Raw genomic sequence first — 22096 nt, forward strand, 5'->3', positions numbered from 1 at the left:
AAATGGTTCTTTACTGTTAGAGCAGTAAAAATGTGGAACTCCCTCCCCTAGGAAGGGGTACTTGCTGTGAGTGTCAACAACATAAAAAAAACTTTTAGATGTCTTCCTCAGGAAGCAAAATAAAAAGGGCTATGGGAATTGTTAGAAAATAAAATCTCACACACATGGGTCAAACAGGATGGACTGATGTAATTTTCATCCCTAAAAAATATGATCAAGAAAAAAATTGTTTTGGCTTTAGATATACTTGAATGATTAAAGTGAACAGTTCTTGCTTGCCTTGATCCTTAAAGGAGATGTCCACCTTTATATAGTTGACATTTTATTTTATAAAACTTTAATTTACAATACAGTGCAAAGTTGCACTTAACTAATATAAGACAAAGGAAGTCAGTGAACCATCCTGACAGCAGATAACTAACATGATATTAAGACAAGTCAAATTGTGTAGAAATTCACAAGTTTCTATTCCCATGTACCCAAAGATATTAGACATATTACTCATAATTACTGGTTCTAAACTAATGCCATTGAGAAAGCAAACACACAGGACAAGGCTATCCACATACTCAACATTATATCCATCATTTAAAATAGCCATAAAATATTGGAATTAATGTACTGCTGTATGGCCATCCTATGTAATTTTTATTTCGTTTATGATAGTGCAAAAACAATCAAAAATAAAATCTGGATAAAAAAGTATTATCATGAAAGTGTTTAAGAGACAAATTTTAAGATACTGCAAAGTGTAAACATAGGACAAAAATCTGACATTGGTCCCTATTTTGATGAACACATGTAACCATTAAACTGTGAAAAAAATCTTACCTATATAGATTATAAAGTGCCATAACATTTTACTCAGTTTTATATTTATCCCTTAATATTGTATTTATAAAGTCATGTCCATCTAACTGATGTATATTATAAATAAGCGAGATGAAACAATCCATGTTGTAAACTGTCAACTACAAATTAACTGTCTGTCTCTCCATGCACATTCTCCATGTGCACCTTGAGGTAGTCATTTCTTGTAAACTTCTTATGGCAAAGTTGGCACTCTGCCATTGGACGATTAGGGTTGTGAGTCAATTTATGTCGAATTAACATTTTTTTGAGACTGAAGGAGAGGTCACAAACCTAATAAAGCAAGAAAAAAATCCTGTGAAAATATGTTTTAACACATATCCAATACAAGTGAAGCAAGAAAGATACTGTACTCTTTTAAATCACACACATCATGTACAAAAGGGGACGATCTATACCAGATGTATGCATCAACATTGCAAATATCAAAGGTCCCTGCGAGCTACTACAACCAATACTACTTAAATCAAGCCAGCTGCAAGCACTGATCATCATCTCATACTGAAGAGTATAGTTCCATAATAAAACAAACCTTAATTCTGCGCGAAACAATATCATATAAAAAAATCAAAGAAATATATAAATAAATGAATGAAAACAACTGTTAGAACCTCAGTTATGACACATGTCACATCATTTGAACCCAACTATAAGGGGGGGAGCACTCATCGTGGTGACAAATGGATGTCTTCATTTAACTGCACGAAAGAAGAAGGAAGAGTGAGCATCCTGCACAATATGGATGTCGGTGGAGGGGAGGATCATCACAATATATTTGCCTAAAATTGCATATTTGTGGACATTATGTATTTCAAAAGAAGCATTTAATTATATCACAAGTATTATTAATTCACATGGGACTTCTAGTATAGCACACTTGTCACAACTGAGGTTCAAACATTTGTTATCATTTATTTATTTATATATTTATTTGATTGCTTTATATGATATTGTTTAGCGCAGCACTAAGGTTTGTTTTATTATGCATCAACATTGCACTACACAGTATTTTAGAACTTGTGCAGATCTTGTTCAGTATAGGTTTCTTGAATGTTTAAAATATTTTTTTATTTTTAAAATGTGTGTGTGTGTGGGGGGGGGGGGGGTAGTATATCTGCAAAATCATTTTATTGGAGTACATCAAGAGACACAGGATGAGTATTTGTGGGACTAATAGGCTCACGAAAACATGTCGACACTGGGGACCAGATGAGGCTCCCCAGAGCTGACTGAAGTACATTTTATCCAAAGCTGGCATCAGAAGAGGCCTGATCATCCACCTGGAAAAACCTAGAGAGCATGAACTGAATAAAAATGAAGCAATTAAAAGTATGAACAATAAACATAATACAATGAAAAGGTGTCAATGACTCCTCTGCAGCCTGCTGGCCGGCATCTGCTCTGAAATTTTTCCAGACTGACAAACGGAAGGAATTTTCTGACTTTTGAGCTAAATCTGACCCTGGGTGGCAGATGCACCTTCATCTTACAGCCATAATGTTGAGATCCCATAGTATATCATCAAAATTGGTAAACAGAAGTCACCATAAAGCCTCAAACCTTTATGCAAATCCTTATGCGAAGGTAGACGGTTAAAGGTCTTCTGTACTTGAGTGTCCCAACATTGGACTGGAAAGTCAAGAGTTTGTCTTATGGAAGGAAAACCCTAGAATAAGCAATACTTAGACACAAAACTAAAGACTCCAAGCAATGAATAGGTTCCAGCTCTTATTTCTCCAGATTCAGAGTCCAACTGAACCTCTGAAGAGTTTGAACAGTTTTTTGGACATTGACCAATAAGGTCTAGACTGACTGTGCCCACAGTAGAATGGTGCCATGATAGATATGCCCTATCAACAAAGCAGGGCAAGACTAGGGGCTAACATCTTAGTGAAAACTGGAGGTGCAGTTAATGAGCCAAAAGGAAGGGCAAAGAACTGGTGGTGTTCCCCAGGTTTGAGTAGAAATCCTGAAGTATTCCTTATCTAGGACTCCCAGGGAGGAGATTGCAATTCTTGCTTGTAGTCCCTGCATACCATGTCCTTTACTGATGGATCTGAAACGCTTTTGGCCCAGTTGGTCACAAGGCTAACAGATGTCTACTACTTGCAGTAGTTGGGGCATCTCCTTATAGTCAGGAAGACTTACTCATAGGTTTAGAATATTTGGGAGGTCAGGGCTTGCATGGAAGTCCCAGGCTTGAACCTAGACTTAAACAACTTTTGGAAATGTAAGGAACTCACTCTAGCCTCAGAATTAGAAGGTTTCCCAGCCTAAGCCTTTGCCTGCTCATGCTGGAGAAAAAGGGTGCTCTTTACCCCATGATAATGCTGTCCAGGGGGATAGTAAGGAGGCTTGCACCATCAAAGTGCATTTGCAATACAAATGTTTTGTACTTGAATTTGATTCCAAAGGGTCCACTGCTTTCGTAGAGATTCTAAATATCAGCCATACGATATCCTATAGAGGGCAGGGCAAAAGGCATGAGTGCCAAGTAATGAAGAACAGAATGATCCTTAAGGTCTGAGCCAGGATCCTAAAGGTCACAATACACATTACAGTCTCACTGTATATTTTTGTATAACTAACTTTAAACTTTAAATTAAATTCATCAATATGTATCTAATCATGCAGGCCCTTGTACAACATAGTTTATGGTAGAATTAAAGGAGATTGTACAAAAAAAGTGTAATGTGTGTGGTGAGCTTTAGATAGATCCCTAAAGCACACACCCAAGATACCTGGCGGATGGACATGAAAGCAATGTCAAGTTGCAGGGCAGGACCTGTGAGGAAGAAGAAGGCCTTAGAACAGATTCCAGTCTCTAATCCCCAGGATCCTGAAACTTTGGGATGGCCTCAGAAGGAATGGGCAGTGTTTTGTAAAAGGCAGGAAATAAGGAAATAGCCAAACTTATGGCCTACTTATTAAGGAACTCCTCCACAATAGGGTACCGATAGGGAGAATGCTTGAAAGGAGTAAAAAACGTGCTTCGATCAGACCAGGCACCACGTAAATCAAGTTGCAGTAGCGGGTGCAGTTGAAAAATTTTACCAGGCTGGGGGCTTTTTAGGAGCCCAGAATACCAAAGTTAAAAAAATCACATACAGACTGCTCCAGTTCTAGACATGTGCACACTGTGTCAATAAGAATAAAGATGGTATCCTTAGGCTTAGTAGTTATGTCAGCTGAATGAACTTCCTCAAGTACAACTCATTCAAAAGGGAGAAGATACACTCATGATCCTGAATGTGGAGAAGCGTTTGCATAAGTATGAATGTATAAGAGTAAACTGTGAGCCTTGTGTTCTGAGTCAGCTACAATGACCTGAAATTTGTCCATTATATTTGACAGTTGCAGAAATGTTCTCATTGGATAACATAGAGGAGAGGGGCACTCCTGGGGGAGCTATGAAGACTGTAAGGAGTTTACTACTCAAGCAGGGGCTAGTGGTGCTAGCACTGGCAGAAGGGACTCGGCAAGCTGCCCAAAAGCTATTATTGGATTGCAAGATGCAAAGATCTGCAGGAGCATGCCACTTAGTCCTAAAGTCAGTCATACTGTCAAGTAGGGGTTACTCACAGACCAACTGCAGAGCAGGAAGGGCTGCAGCAAGGCTCCCATACTAACAGTAAGCAAATTAATTAGTACCAGCAAGAGTTACTCACAGACAGAGTGCAGAACAGGAGGGGTAAAAGGCTATCTGTAACCAGGACAGGACCAAAGCCATGAGAAGATCTCCCTATGAGCAGGAGAGGTAGGTGTGCTATACAGTTTTGGCACTGCATACTGGGCGCATGCACAGGCCACAAAGGTGCATATGCCGTAAGACAATAAAAAAAAGTCACTGCACTGCTAATAGGACACAAAACATATTTTACAGAGGTGTTGTGGCCTGCAGTGAATGAACGTGTCAAAGCTCACCATGCTTCTGTCAACCCTGAAGGGGAAGGCACAGGCTTCGTAGTTTAGGTCTGGATCGCCCCTGAGGTAGACAGATGGTACAGAAGTGAAAAGTAGCAAGCACATACTAGACAGTCTTCACCTATCCAGTGGGCATACTCCCTAAGGAGTCTTCAGGGACAGGATTCCAACAGATGAATTTCCAAACATCACAGCCCTGAACTTGTAATGTGTCTACAGCTAACTCAGTTAGTACACTCAGTATCTGGAAGTGTGCAAACAGTGCCCAGTGCCCGGATTTTACATCATATAGGCTGTTTTCCTCATAAGTGGGGCCAGGTATGGCCTCCAAGGCTACACCAAGTACTGGCCGACCTAGAAAACAGCAAAATGAGCACTCTAGGCTGTACAGTCTTTGAGAAAACTTGAAGAAAAAGATTTTTGAAAAAAATAGTGAAAAAGTTTAGTAAAAAAAGGTATGCATCTGTCTGTGAAAAGAAGATGTTCAATCTCCTAGAACACTAATATGGTATTTCTGCAATGGTGAGATTTTCCTGTCGTAATTTGCATGGTGGGAGTGAGAGGGGCTATACTGCCTATTCAAAAAGAAAACATGTTGTTGTCAGTGTCAATTTACCTGTAGGTGGTAGCAAAACCCTGTGATCCTAAATTAATCATCCTGTGTCCCTTGAACCAAATTAAGATTTGGTTGTATGATGGGGACTATCTTTAAATTAGGACTCATAAATAATTCAAACAAATCATTTTAAAAGCAAAAGTCCTATCTAAGGATAGGCAGAAGAAGGTGCCTGCTATTATCTTTGTTAGTCAGAAAAGTCTAATTTTTGCAGCCTCTGCACATGAGTGGGTATTTAAAACCAGCATAGCATAGCTTTACTTCATTCATTGAGTTAGGTGAACATCCACTCTAATTCTTTAGTAAACCAACCCCATGAAGTTAGTAACCCCAAATCATTTTTCATTTCTCTGTGACTTTCTAGATTTGCATACTTGTTTTAGGTCAATGACTCAGAAATATTTCCCTCAAGAGAGGATCTTCAGTCTGTCGTTTTCTGACAGCTTTATTTGAAACTAAACAAAAATGGCAACTACTCCAATCATTTTTAGAACATATAGTATATAGCAAAGAATAAACAGGTGTACCTGGGAGAACAGGTGTACATGGAAGTAGCCCAGGCCCAGAGGCCTAGCACAGCACAATGGCTGCTGAAAACCTTCCATGTACCCCTGTGCCAAATTCAACAAGTTAACCAAAAATGGCAACCGATCCAATTAATTTATAACTAGCTTTTTTAATGTAAGATACACATAAAAAGGGCTTTCGAAGAACACAATACAAAAATTTCCCATCACACTTAACAGCTACCTAGTTGGTAAGTGTGCTGGGAATTTTCTGTATTATGTTTTTTTTTTTTAACTTTATTTTAAAGTTGTTTTCCACTCCACATTCATGTGGACTGGCAATGGTCCCCTTGTTTGAAATTCTAGCCATTTAGTTGTTTTGAAGCTAAAGAAAACTATAACAGCTAAAAGGGGAACTAGTAAATTACAGCTCCAGATAAGATTTGGAGCAAAGGAGCTAACCATTCACCTTTTGATTTGTCTTGTTCAGCCCCGCAGGCTGAACAAGAGAAATTAGACTATTGCTTCCTCCATGTTAAACAGCGTGGATGGAGGGATCTCCCCTGCCAGCAATTGCACCCAGCAGTCATCAGCTGCAGTGGGTGCAGTCTCTATTTGGTTGAAATGTTTCTCTGACAGGAAGCTGCTAAATTTTCAGTTAAAATTTGAGCAGTGTATGGTTAGATTTAGATCATACATAAAAGACCACCTATGTTGCCACCCTCCCACCCAACATCCTGAAATTGAAGGAGCCGGATGAAAAATTGTAGACTGAACAGGGGCTGCATCCAATGAGATGCAGCAACTGTTTGAGTAATCTGACAGCTGTTGCCAACGGCTGTCAGAAGACAGTAGCCATAGAGGGAGATCTCTATCTGCACTGTATAGTGCGAATCTGTGTATGGCCAGCTTTGGGGTTTATGTTACTTCGGGAGTTAGTGTGAGTGAGGTATTACTCTCAACATTGGGAATTCTGCACCAAACTCTTGATGATGAAAACTAATAAATAAGCTCCAAAAGTAGCATGGCTTAGAGCTGCCCAATCCTCTATACAGCAGTCCTTTCTGTAACTTTCCAAGTTGAAGCTGCACTGTGCTGGAAAACACAGCAGTTCAGAAAGCTATGGCGCCCTCAGAGCTTCTTTAACCTTCCTAGCGGTATTCCCGAGTGTGACTCGGGGTAAGATTTTAGTGCCAAAAGCGGTAACCCCGAGTCACACTCGGGGTAGCGCTAGGAAGATCGCTGGATGCTGGAAGAGGTTTTACTTACCTTTTCTCCGGGATCCAGCGATGTCTGCGAGCGGTGTGCGGCGGCGGAGCTCTCTCCCGATCGTCTGCGAGCCCCGGCTTCCGTCTCCGGCGACGTGACGTCCGCCGGGGGGTGGAACCGGCGGCAAATTCGAATGTAAAATGCACCAAACACACTGATATCGTTCAAAATAAAATAAAATCACATTACATTACCCCCCAGTGCCCTTTCCTGCAGTTTTACTGTACTTTTTATGTAAATATATGTATATATATATATATATACATATATATACAGTATATATATATATACATATATATACAGTATATATATATATATATATACGTATATATATACACATATACATATATATATATATATATATATATATATATATATATACACACACACATATTATATATATATATATATACATATATATATATATATATATATATATATATATATATATATATATATATATATATATACACACGTATATATATATATATATATATATATATATATATATATATACACACGTAATTCTTGTGACTGAGCAGCCCAAACCAACTGTATACATTATATATATATATATATATATATATATATATATATATATATATATATATATACGTATATATATATATATATAATATATGTATACATAATATATGTATACATACATATATATATATATATATATATATATATATATATATATAATATGTATAATAAATGTATACAGTTGGTTTGGGCTGCTCATTCACAAGAATTACATGCTTTCAGCACCTAAAATAATGGTACCGCTTTCAGCACCTAAAATCCAAAAGAATCATACCGCCAGGGAGGTTAAACCATAGAAACAGCTGACAGACAAAAGTTCTTAGAAGGGGATCTCTGCCAGTATAAATGAGGGAACGGTAGGAAGAGTTTTTCACTTTCCTTTTGCAAGTAGAAAACCATTTTTGGACAACTTCCTCCTTTGCATTCATAGGTGATGATCATAACTACACCCTTTTCACATGTTTTTCAGCATGTGAATCAGAAACATTGTGGATAGATCAAAAACACAAAATCAATGTGCCACTCAACTTACATCACATTGGAATGGTTTTTCCCCGGTGTGAGTCCTCATGTGTTCATCTAGACCACGTTTTTGGCTAAAGGCCTTATTGCATTCTGTACACTGGTATGGCTTTTCCTGTACACAATGATAAAGGAGGAGAATTAGTAAATTCTAGACATTTTGCGTTGTCATTGTTAAAGTCTCCATGGTGCACCAGGTAATTTGTACATTGGAACAAATATAGGCCAATTGGACATTAAAATGTAAACAGCAGTGTGCAGTAACCCAGAGCAAACAGCCAACATTTATTTTGTAATATTTCACCCTCTATTAGCAGCAACACATGAATATTTAGAGCCCATTCACACTAGCACGACTTGTGAGGCGACTTGTGTAGCCCCAGGTAGCTTGACATAACAAAAGCAATGTTAATCAATCAGTGCCGTCTTAATTGGCACTACTGAAGTCGCTCCGACTTCAGAAAAGGGACCTGTACTACTTTGAGGCGACCTGTGATCCGACTGTCCCATATACTTCAATGGGAGTCGCCTCCTTATCTTAATTGACACGACTTGTTATCAGACTTTCCAGGAAGAAGAAAGAGATTAGCCAGGCATTCCCCACAGACAAAGTCGCCTGTCTCTTCAAAGTAGTGCACAAGTCTCTTCCAAGTCTCTTCAAGTCACGGGGCGACTTTCTGGTCGTGGTAGTGTGAACCGGCTCTTAAGAGTTTGTTATAAGCATCTGTTGACATTCCCTCACTTCTATTTTTGTTTTGGCGTGAAACAAAATAAAATCTCTCATTTGCTGCAACCAGGACAACAATATTGCATTAGTGGAAATAGGCATTTCCCATAATTCACAGCCCCTGCTCTTGTATTTTCTCATAGTCTTTCTTACATGCACAGAAATATTTAAGAAAGACACTGTTTATCTCTGTATCTGAAGCCCAGAAGCAAGCAAGCTGTCTTTAATTCTTAGAAGTGTTTTATTTCTCTGTGAAAATGTTACTTATTAAAACATCACAAACCTGTGCAAACTGATTCAATGCATTGCCACCATTGTATTGTGAATACTCAATTCAGCATTCTTACTTTAGCTATTTCCTCTTTCTTTAAAAAAAACGAAGGTAAAAGGTTCTGATAAAGACATGTTATCACAGTACAAACACAGATTATCATAATAAAAGTGCAGCAATCCACACCAGCGTCTTGCCACCTCATTTGTCTTCCTTATGTCAGCTCATTGTCCATCATCTCACAAGGAAGTCAAAATATACATAGGAGGCATTAAAAAAGATTAGAATAATTTCCTGAAACCTGAGAAAAAAGGGAAATAAATATTCCTTTTTATTGAAACCTTAATGAAAATATAATCAAATGCCAGAATCCTACATGATATATTCAGTGTAATTTTATAAAAGTCATATAAAAATTCTTAGGAAGGTAGATGTAGATATGCACAGGATAATGTGGTAGACTTTAGGACTGTTGTAGCAAATAAATGGTGTTGTAAGCAAGGATTATGGAAATGTGTGTGGCATGGTCTAAGATGTGCTGTGTTATACTGGTGATCTGCAGTCTGTTAAACACTTGGGAATTTAATACTTCAGAAAGAAAAGAAGGTGAATGGTTTTTACATGCGGCGCTCAATTATGACCCAGGGTGTGCTGGATGATCAATCCCTTACTATGCAAATGGAAAAACAGCAAAGCTCTACCCCATCTCATTGTACTCACAGATTGGAATGAGTTAGGCAGATTTAATCTTTTTAAACCTAAGCAGATCGTCACACACACACTAAACACACACAGAAAAACTTTACAAAAAAATGGCCAAAAAGTGTTTGTATAGCTTTAACATATTTAGGAGAGTTTAGGGATAAGATTTTTCCCACCAAAAATCTGGTGGTATTCTAAAGACCTCTCACTGCATCTACAAATGTGGACACCCTGTAATTGGAAGGGATACTTTGGTACGTTCTATAATTCTAAAGAATTAGGTTTAAAGTAGTGTGATGCTGCCTATGTTAGGTTGGTCCTATGGCCTCAAAACTGTCTGATTTACCAATCTACAGTTCTAACCTCAGTATCCATAAATTTAAAAAATAAAAATAAAGGAGAGAACAAGCACTTTAGTAAAATTGATAAAACATAAAAAATTACATATCTAAGTATAATTTACTCCAGCTTGGTTCTAATTTTTTCATTAGCAGTTTGTTTAACCACATCCATACCGGCGCATAGTAATATGACGCCGGCAGGATGGCTTTACCGTTCCGGGCGGCCGTCATATGACGTCTGCCCGCTCTAGCTGCTACTGCGCGCCCCCGGGGGCGCGCAGCGCGGCGATCGGGGGTGAGGCTCGTCCCTCGGACATAGCCCATCCCTGATCAAGGTAAGCAGCCAATAGAAATTGGCTGTTTACCATGTGATCGGCTGTGTCAGTCACAGCCGATCACATGAGCGGCTCCTGCACGAGCCGCTCGTTCTCTCTGCAATGCGCGCCCCCGGGGGCGCGCAGAGCAGCGATCGGGGACGAGTCTCGTCCCTCGGACAGAGTCGATCCCCGATCTAGGTAAAGAGCGAATGAAATTGGCTCTTTACCACGTGACCGGCTGTGTCCAATCACAGCCGGTCACAAATGTCAACAGAGAACACGGTAACTAGTTGTCACCGTGTTCTCCTCCTCACACACTGATCCTGTGTGAGGAGGAGATTGTGGTAACAGCTAGTTACCAAATACAGTGCACCCCAAACACACTGATTGCCCCCCCCCAATAAAGAGTACCTGTCACTAGCCCATCAAAGTACCCGAGTACCTGTCACCAGCTCATCAGGTACTCTGATGACAGGTACTCTGATGGGCTGGTGACGGGTACTTGGGTACTCTGATGACAGGTACTCTGATGGGCTGGTGACGGGTACTTGGGTACTCTGATGACAGGTACTCGGGTACTCTGATGACAGGTACTCGGGTACTCTGATGACAGGTACTCGGGTACTCTGATGACGGGTACTCGGGTACTCTGATGACAGATACTCGGGTACTCTGATGACGGGTACTCGGGTACTCTGATGACGGGTACGCAGGTACTCTGATGACAGGTACTCGGATACTCTGATGACAGGTACTCGGGTACTCTGATGACAGGTACTCGGGTACTCTGATGAAAGGTACTCGGGTACTCTGATGACAGGTACTCGGGTACTCTGATGAAAGGTACTCGGGTACTCTGATGAAAGGTACTCGGGTACTCTGATGACAGGTACTCGGATACTTTGATTACCTGTCAACGGAGTACCCGTCATCAGAGTACCTGAGTACCTGTCACCTACCCATCAGAGTACCCGAGTACCTTCCACCTGCTCATCAGAGTACCTGACGCCTGAAGTACCCGAGTACTTGCCGCCTGCTCATCAGTACCCATCACTACTCATCAGTACCTATCACATATCAGTACTGATCATCAGTACCCATCAGTACAGTATCACCTATCAGTATCAGTACTACTCATCAGTACCTATCACCTGCCTGTCATCTGCCCATCAGAGTACCCGAGTACCTGTCACCTGCCTATCGGAGTACCAGAGTACCTGCCACCTGCTCATCAGTACCAGAGTACCTGTCACCTGCCCAACAAAGTACCCGAGTACCTGTCACCCTTCATACAGCCACCATGTCCAAGTCCAAAAAGGTTTATATACGTCCTCCGTTTAAACCTAAATACCGGTGTTATGGCAGCAGATAGCTGCCATAACCCTGGTATTTTTTTAAACGGTGGACGGTTGGCTTTCCGATAAGGGTGGTCCCAGCGGCGGATTCACCGTGGGTTCACCCTTCCGGGATGGCGGAAGAGGTGCCCCCCCCTCCCGCCGCGTCCGGTCCTTTTCCCCGCTTACCGGACCCGCCGGCAGCGGGGAAAATGATCCGGTCCCGGATCCTCACAGACAGGATGTCGAGTGAGGGCAAGCTTGCCCTCACTTGACTCTATGGTCTTGGAGGACCGGAGCTACGGAAAATGTTGTTGCCTAGCAACCAGTTTAAATGTCTTTTTTTTTTTTTTTTTCATTTTATATAATAATTTTTTTTTTTTTTTCTATCTTTTAGTGAACTTGTGAGATCTGAGGACTTTTTGACCCCAGATCTCACAAAAAGAGGTCCTGTCGTGCCTATTTCTATTACGAGGAATATTTACATTTCTTTTAATAGAAATAAAAATGATCAATTTTTTTTTTTTTTGTTAAACGGTGTAAAAATAAAAAATAATAAATAAAATAAATAGTAAAAAAAAAAAAAAAAAAATGAAAGCGCCCTGTCCCCGTTAGCTCGCGCGCAGAAGCGACGCATATGGAAACCCCGCCCACATATGTAAACGGTGTTCAAACCACACATGTGATGTATCGCCGCGATCGTTAGAGCAAGGGGAATAATTTGAGCCCTAGACCTCCTCTGTAACTCAAAGATGGCAACCTGTAGAAATTTTTAAATTGTCGCCTATGGGGATTTTTAAGTACCAAAGTTTGTCGCCATTCCGTGAGCGTGCGCAATTTTGAAACATGACATGTTGGGTATCTATTTACTCGGCGTAACATTATCTTTCACATTATGGAAAAAAATTGGGCTAACTTTACTGGTTTCTTATTTTTTAATTAAAAAAAGTGAATTTTTTCCAAAAAAATTGCGTTTGGAAGACCGCTGCGCAAATACGGTGTGATAAAAAATATTGCAATAATCTCCACTTTAATCTCTAGGGTCTCTGCTAAAAAAAAATATATAATGTTTGGGGGTTCTAAGCAGTTTTCTAGCAAAACAACTGATTTTAGCTTGTAAACACCAAATGTCAAAAATAGGCCTAGGCAAGTGGCTAGGATGCATGATGATGCGCCTTGGATGTTAGGCCCCTCTATATGGCTAGGCTGTGAAAAAGTCTCACACATGTGGTATTGCCATACTCAGGAGGAGTGGCAGAATGTATTTTGGGGTGTCATTTTTGCTGTGTACATGCTATGTGTTAGGAATATCCTATAAATTGACAACTTTGTGTAAAAAAAAAAAGTTTTTATTTTTTTCCCACATTTTCCAAAAACTTGTGGAAAAAAATGACATGTTCAAAGGACCCATAATGCCTCATAGAATATACGTTGGAGTGTTTGCTTTCCAAAATGGGGTCATTTTGTGGACTTTTCCATTGTATTGGTGCTCTAGGGCCTTGAAAAGTGTGATAGGTAGTAAGAAAGTTTTATGTGTATTTATGCTCCTAAAACGCCTTATGGTGCTACTTGGACGTGGAGTCTCTTTTTGTGGCCAGGCTGTGTAAAAGGCTCACACATGTGGTATCACCATACTCAGAAGGAGTAACAGAATGAATTTCGGGGTGTCATTTTTGCTGTGTACATGCTATGTGTTAGAAATAGCTTATAAATTGACAACGTTTTGGGGAAAAAAAAGAAAAAAATTTTTTTTTCTTCATTTTCCCAAGAATTGTGGGAAAAAATTATAACTTCAAAAAACTCACCATGCCTCTTACTAAATACCTTGGACTGTCTACTTTACAAAAATGGGTCATTTGGGGGGTATTTGTACTGTCCTGACATTTCAGGGCCTCAAGAAAGGAGATAGGCAGTCAGTACATCTGGTGTGATCAATTTTCAGTAATTGGTACCATCGCTTCTAGACTCAATAACTTTCACACAGACTAAATAATATACACTAATTTGGGTTAATTTTACCAGAGATATGTAGCAGTATAAATTTTGGCCCAAATGTATGAAGAAAAATTAATTTTTTGCAAAATTGTATAATAGAAACTAAAAAAAAGTGTTTTTTTTTCAAAATTTTTGCTCTTTTTTTGCTTATATCACGAAGAAAAAAAAAACCCAGTTGTGATCAAATACCACCAAAAGAAAGCTCTATTTGTGTGAAAAAAATGATAAAAATTTTGTTTGGTTACAGTGTAGCATGACTGAGCAATTGTCATTCAAAGTGTGAGAGTGCTGAAAGCTGAAAATTGGTCTGGGAAGGAAGGGGGTCTAACTGCTCTGTATGGAAGTGGTTAAACTCTATTTCCGAGACTTCTAGTCAGAAATTGTATATTTCATCATCTAAATCTATGATACTTACAATCATCTAAATCTATGATATTTACAGGCTTATTCAGTAAGAAACTGCACATAGCATTGACAATGTGCAAACTACAGTATCCCCCGACAAATATTCATTATCTGGATCATCACAGTTTGTACATTACTCTTTGGCTAACTGACTAAGTATGTTTTGTGATATATTATTAACTACCATGGCTTAAATATTTTCACTTTCTACCTCAGTGATTCACATTTACTTAATATTTTTCAGGCACAGTACGCCTCTTCTGGCATTAAATTAACCAATAAAATACAATTAAAAAAATATGCTTGGTTTGCCTAGGCTCAACAATATTAGATTTACATCTAACATTTTGATGTCGGTATGTAGTACAGCTGAGATATTTCCATTTTAAATGTATTTATTATGAATTTTCGCTATAAACACAGTAGACCTCATCTTTGAAAAAACATGCAATGCTGTTTTATGGCTTATGAAAACTGACCAAAGTAACACATTTCCTTACAACTGGTTTATGTTTCCATACTGATCTCTATATCCCTAAAGGGTTTAAAGCTTCCTTCCTCTGCAACACTCTGGACTCATACAGATGGGATGCTGTCCTCTACAATACCTCTCTTGACAAGAAAGCATCTCAACTATCTGTAAAACATATTTTAATGAAGTATAAATATTAGGAGTGCTAAGTCCCAACTTTCAGAAGATGGCACAATCAATTTATGATAGCAACTTTTCTTTTTTCACTTGTAAAATGGAATGTAAAAAAGTTAACATAGAATAAACAAAATACTCATTTTATATAATGGCTAGTGTAGGCTACCAGTTTTTGCTTAATCTACTCATACAAAATCTAAACATTTGATTCTACATTAAAGCTCAAGGGAACTTTTCACCAGGCTCACTTTTTATTACACGGCTGTCAATATATAAATATAAAAGCGATCACTTTGTTCCCACCGCGAGTATGCCAAGATGGACTATCTGTATTGAAAGGCCTGCTGGTGGCTTTCTACAATCCCCACTCAACAACCACTACTATACCTCTCCCTTAGTCACTGTTCAGTATGGGGATACCAGATGTTATGCATGATAAGGATACCTGCCGCTGTCTGATTTAATTCTACTTTATTTTATACAAGTCCTCTCCCTCCCTATTACTCTCCCTCCTCCCCCCCTGTTTCCCACTACTTTTCTACCCCCTCCACCTCTCCCACCCCCCCGCCCTACTCATCTCAGCCTTCCTCCTGCCCTCCCCCCCCTTACTGCTATTAGATACCTGCTCTGAGTCACCCACAGTTATCTCTTTCTTACTTGACCCCACCCCCCTTTTTGGTCCTAGAAAATGTTGACGTCTTGCATTAATGTTATATACAATGTCACTAGGCCATGTACTGTTATATGATCTTATAACTTATACTTACTCTTGTTGTTTTGTATATTGAAAAATGCCAATAAAATTTCTTTAAAAAAAAAAAAAAAATAGGAATGGATCTGCAGTGAACCGACTTTCACTATTTCTTATCAAGTAGCCAATCTTGGGTATGACATTTGCCCAAAGTCAACTTTTAAGTCATTCAGATCTGTGCAATTTAACAATTTTCTTGCATGCAATTACATTTAAAAAGTCCCATACAGTCCCATGTTGTCTTGTAAATCCCTGAAGCATTACATCCAAATAAACTCACTGAATGAATTATTATATATAAACTAACATATTTATATAAATGTAAATGAACATATAAAACAATACAATAAAAAAAACAGTAAACACTGCAGCTTGCAAAACAAATAAAAGCAGAACTATTCTACCAATCAGTGCTTAGAATTATTGTAGTGAAATTTGATTTACAGTTTTCTAACATACCACTGCAGTGGCATTATTAGGTGTTGTCTAACTGAAGTCTTCATAATGACACCACAATAACATACACACCACTCGGTTATGACAAAATACTGCCGCTGGATTTTTGTTATATTAAAGCAAAATGGGTCAATGAAACACCCTCTTTTATGAAGCAGTATGATGAACAGGGATAAACTATTTTTTTACACAGTGACTTTCATTATTTCCCCAGGGAGTTGGTTTGGTTGTAACAGTACTGTTAGAACATATCAAGGGTTACACTATATTAAAGTAAAATTAGCTTCCTAGTTATTAAATTAGGCCATATAGTGAGGTCAGCAGTGAACACCACAACCAAACTTTGCAATCAGAAAAAGCCCCTATCCAAAAAAAGTATTGTGCTCATTAGTTTTACTGCATACATTCTTGCTGCAAATATCTTTTTTTAAATTAAAATAGAACCCTAAAGCATTTTTTTCTGTGTCTATATTGGAACATTTTCCTTTGATTTTCCATTCCAGGGCAGGAAGTAAGAAGGAATCTGAGGGAATTCTCAGAAAAGGCTTTATTTATTAAAATATAAGGAAGGGTTAGGACCTGTGTCAGACTTTGATGTTTGTTTACCTGTTGGAAATATCTTTCTAATTTAACAGTTGTACCCTGGACAGGAAGTGAGAGATCCACTTTAGATATCTTATCCCAAGAATACGGAGTAGGCTCAAACAGACTACAAGTAGACACCATGAAGACTTGAAAAGATACATTTGCTTCAAATATATGGTAAATATATGGTATCTATCCAACCAGGATACATTAAATCACATTTTATAGGGAACAACATGATGCCAAATAGCTGTATTAACAAATGTAATTAATAACATGTTCTAATGTAAAACAGTGTACTGCTTTATACATTTGTATGCATGTCTACATGCAAACACCTTACTAGAGGGACTAGTGGCTGATATTCTTGTCTTGACATTCAGGTACTATTACCCAGACAAACCCACTCATATCCATATGATTTCCGATTTCTCTGTGACTTTCCAGATTCACATACTTGTTTAAGGTTGAATATTTTTAAACTCTGGCCAGCCTAATAGCCAGGTAACCAGCATTTTCAGAAGAAGATTGGAAATAGCAGCTTTCATATTTCCCTCCAGAAAGGTTCTACAGTCAATGGCTCCAACAGCTTTACTTTAACCGCTTCCATACAGAGCAGTTAGACCCCCTTCCTGCCCAGACCAATTTTCAGCTTTCAGCACTCTCACACTTTGAATGACAATTGCTCAGTCATGCTACACTGTAACCAAACAAAATTTTTATCATTTTTTTCACACAAATAGAGCTTTCTTTTGGTGGTATTTGATCACAACTGGGGTTTTTTTTTTCCGTGATATAAGCAAAAAAAGAGCAAAAATTTTGCAAAAAAAACACTTTTTTTTAGTTTCTATTATAAAATTTTGCAAAAAATTAATTTTTCTTTATACATTTGGGCCAAAATTTATACTGCTACATATCTCTGGTAATATTAACCCAAATTAGTGTATATTATTTAGTCTGTGTGAAAGTTATTGAGTCTAGAAGCTATGGTACCAATTACTGAAATTTGATCACACCAGATGTACTGATGGCCTATCTCCTTTCTTGAGGCCCTGAAATGTCAGGACAGTACAAATACCCCCCAAATGACCCTTTTTTGTAAAGTAGACAGTCCAAGGTATTTAGTAAGAGGCATGGTGAGTTTTTTGAAGTTATAATTTTTTCCCACAATTCTTGGGAAAATGAAGAAAACATTTTTTTTTCTTTTTTTTTCCCAAAACGTTGTCAATTTATAAGCTATTTCTAACACATAGCATGTACACAGCAAAAATGACACCCCAAAATTCATTCTGCTACTCCTTCTGAGTATGGTGATACCACATGTGTGAGACTTTTACACAGCCTGGCCACAAAAAGAGACTCCACGTCCAAGTAGCACCATAAGGCGTTTTAGGAGCATAAATACACATAAAAATTTCTTACTACCTATCACATTTTTCAAGGCCCTAGAGCACCAATACAATGGAAAAGTCCACAAAATGACCCCATTTTGGAAAGCAAACACTCCAACGTATATTCTATGAGGCATTATGGGTCCTTTGAACATGTCATTTTTTTCCACAAGTTTTTGGAAAATGTGGGAAAAAAATAAAAACTTTTTTTTTTACACAAAGTTGTAAATTTATAGAATATTCCTAACACATAGCATGTACATAGCAAAAATGACACCCCAAAATACATTCTGCCACTCCTCCTGAGTATGGCAATACCACATGTGTGAGACTTTTTCACAGCCTAGCCATATAGAGGGGCCTAAACATCCAAGGAGCATCATCATGCATCCTAGCCACTTGCCTAGGCCTATTTTTGACATTTGGTGTTTACAAGCTAAAATCAGTTGTTTTTGCTAGAAAACTACTTAGAACCCCAAAACATTATATATTTTTTTTTAGCAGAGACCCTAGAGAATAAAATGGAGATTATTGCAATATTTTTTATCACACCGTATTTGCGCAGCGGTCTTCCAAACGCAATTTTTTGGGAAAAAAATCACTTTTTTTAATTAAAAAATAAGAAAACAGTAAAGTTAGCCCAATTGTTTTCCATAATGTGAAAGATAATGTTACGCCGAGTAAATAGATACCCAACATGTCATGCTTCAAAATTGCGCACGCTCACAGAATGGTGACAAACTTTGGTACTTAAAAATCCCCATAGGCGACATTTTAAAAATTTCTACAGGTTGCTATCTTAGAGTTACAGAGGAGGTCTAGGGCTCAAATTATTGCTCTTGCTCTAACGATCGCGACGATACCTCACATGTGTAGTTTGAACACTGTTTACATATGTGGGCGGGGTTTCCGTATGCGTTCGCTTCTGCGCGCGAGCTCGCAGGGACAGGGCGCTTTAATTTTTTTTTTTTTTTTTTTTACTATTTATTTTATTTATTATTTTTTATTTTTACACTGTTTTTTAAAAAAAAAAAAATTTGATCATTTTTATTTCTATTACAAGAAATGTAAACATTACTTGTAATAAAAAAAGGCACGACAGGACCTCTTTTTTGTGAGATCTGGGGTCAAAAAGTCCTCAGATCTCACAAGTACACTAAAAGATAGAAAAAATAAAAAAAAAAAAATAAAAAAAAAATTAAATAAAATGAAAAAAAAAAAGGGACCTTTAAACTGGTTGCTAGGCAATGACGTTTGCCGTAGCTCCGGTCCTCCAAGACCATAGAGTCAAGTGAGGGCAAGCTTGCCCTCACTCGACATCCTGTCTGTGAGGATCTGGGACCGGATCGTTTTCCCCGCTGCCGGCGGGTCCGGTAAACGGGGTAAAGGACCAGAATGCAGCGGGAGGGGGGGGGGCACCTCTTCCGCCACCCCGGAAGGGTGATCCCGCGGCGAATCCGCCGCTGGGACCACCCTTATCGGAAAGCCAACCGTCCACCGTTTAAAAAAATACCAGGGTTATGGCAGCTATCTGCTGCCATAACACCGGTATTTAGGTTTAAACGGACGACGTATATAAACCTTTTTGGACTTAGACATGGTGGCTGTATGAAGGGTGACAGGTACTCGGGTACTTTGCTGGGCAGGTGACAGGTACTCTGGTACTGATGAGCAAGTGGCAGGTACTCGAGTACTCCGATAGGCAGGTGACAGGTACTCGGGTACTCTTATGGGCAGGTGACAGGCAGGTGATAAGTACTGATGAGTAGTACTGATACTGATAGGTGATACTGATACTGTACTGATGATGGGTACGGATGATCAGTACTGATACTAATAGGTGATAGGTACTGATGAGTACTGATGAGTAGTGATGGGTAATGATGAGCAGGTGGCAAGTACTCGGGTACTTCAGGTGTCAGGTACTCTGATGAGCAGGTGGAAGGTACTCGGGTACTCTGTTGGGTAGGTGACAGGTACTTGGGTACTCTGATGGGTAGGTGACAGGTACTCGGGTACTCTGACGACAGGTACTCTGGTACTTTGAGTACCCGTCATCGGAGTACCCGAGTACCTGTCATCAGAGTACCCGAGTACCCGTCATCAGAGTATCCGAGTACCCATCATCAGAGTACCCGAGTACCTGTCATCAGAGTACCCGAGTACCCGTCATCAGAGTACCCGAGTACCTGTCATCAGAGTACCCGAGTACCTGTCATCAGAGTACCCGAGTACCTGTCAGAGTACCCGAGTACCCGTCATCAGAGTACCCGAGTACCTGTCATCAGAGTACCCGAGTACCTGTCATCAGAGTACCCGTCATCAGAGTACCCGAGTACCTGTCACCAGACCATCAGAGTACCTGTCATCAGAGTACCCGAGTACCTGTCATCAGAGTACCTGTCATCAGAGTACCCGAGTACCTGTCATCAGAGTACCTGATGGGCTGGTGACAGGTACTCGGGTACTTTGATGGGCTAGTGACAGGTGCTCTTTATTGGGGGGGGGGGGGGGCAATCAGTGTGTTTGGGGTGCACTGTACTTGGTAACTAGCTGTTACCACAATCTCCTCCTCACACAGGATCAGTGTGTGAGGAGGAGAACACGGTGACAGCTAGTTACCGTGTTCTCTGTTGACATTTGTGACCGGCTGTGATTGGACACAGCCGGTCACGTGGTAAAGAGCCAATTTCATTGGCTCTTTACCTAGATCGGGGATCGACTCTGTCCGAGGGACGAGCCTCGTCCCCGATCGCCACGCTGCGCGCCCCCGGGGGCGCGCATTAAGGAAGGAACGAGCGGCTCGCGCTGGAGCCGCTCATGTGATCGGCTGTGATTGACACAGCCGATCACGTGGTAAACAGCCAATTTCATTGGCTGTTTACCTTGATCGGGGTTGGGCTCAGTCCGAGGGACGAGCCTCACCCCCGATCGCCGCGCTGCGCGCTCCCGGGGGCGCGCAGTAGCGGGGAGATCCGGGCGCCGTCATATGACGTCGGCCCGGATCGAGAAAGGATTTGTGCCGACGTCATTTGACATGACGCGGTACGGAAGGGGTTAAAGTTGTTTGTTTCAATAAAATCATGTGGGCTGATAATAGTCCCTCTATTTGAAACTCTGCTAAATGGTAAAACTGTATATTTGATCTCCAGATTCGATTTAGTGCAGAAGAGTTAAGCTGGCCATATACGATTTTTGACTTACCGTAAAATCCATTTCTCTGATGTTCATTGACCGACACAGCTCCTCATCTTCATTACCATTGGGTTATACTGCCCCCTACAGGAGTAGGACATTAGGCAGATAAAAAAAACTTGACCCCGTCTATGGGGCAGTCCCTGGGGGTATACTCCCACTCTCTGCTATAGGTATTCAGTTTTGTAACAAGCAGTGTCAGAAGAAAAAAACCCAATTTCAAAGAGGGGGCGGGTGCTGTGTCCGTCAATGAACACCAGAGAAATGGATTTTACGGTAAATCAAAAATCACATTTTCTCTATCGTTCATTGATGGACACAGCTCCTCATCTTCATGACCATTGGGTTGTCCTAAAGCAGTGTCAAACATGAGGGGTAGGAACATCAGAAAAAACTTCCCGAAAGCTAAACATAGCCAACCAGGTAACTTGGAGCTCAACTATCAACAACTGTAGCTCACCTGAAAAAAATAGAAAACACCCTCAAAGAGGAAAAGTCCTCTAAACAGCAGCCTGCAAAACCTTGAATCCGAAAAAAAGCATCCGCAGATGAAAACACATCCACTTTATAAAACTTTGTGAACGTGTGTACAGACGACCAGGTGGCGGCCTTGCACACCTGCATTGCTGATGCCTGATGACGGAAGGCCCAGGAGGCACTAAGTGCCCGAGTAAAGTGCGCCTTAACAGGGAAAGGATGAACCTGACCCTTAATGGAATAAGCC

The 22096-nt window shown here is 39.8% G+C and overlaps 1 protein-coding gene across 1 annotated transcript in view; it reads right to left on the bottom strand.

The window, feature by feature from the left end:
- Positions 1-847: 847 nt before the first annotated feature.
- The window catches only part of PRDM5 (PR/SET domain 5), a 306280-nt gene continuing 285031 nt past the window's right edge, over positions 848-22096 (bottom strand). The window contains exons 15-16 of the mRNA XM_082253594.1: positions 8264-8368; positions 848-1143 (exon numbers count right to left, since the gene is read on the bottom strand). Coding sequence (XP_082109720.1) covers positions 979-1143; positions 8264-8368 — 270 coding nt within the window. The 3' untranslated portion in view covers positions 848-978. The remainder of the gene's footprint in view (positions 1144-8263; positions 8369-22096) is intronic.

The sequence above is a fragment of the Pelophylax lessonae genome (genome assembly GCF_965119305.1).
Source record: "Pelophylax lessonae genome assembly, chromosome: 1".
NCBI classification, from domain to species: Eukaryota; Metazoa; Chordata; class Amphibia; order Anura; family Ranidae; genus Pelophylax; species Pelophylax lessonae.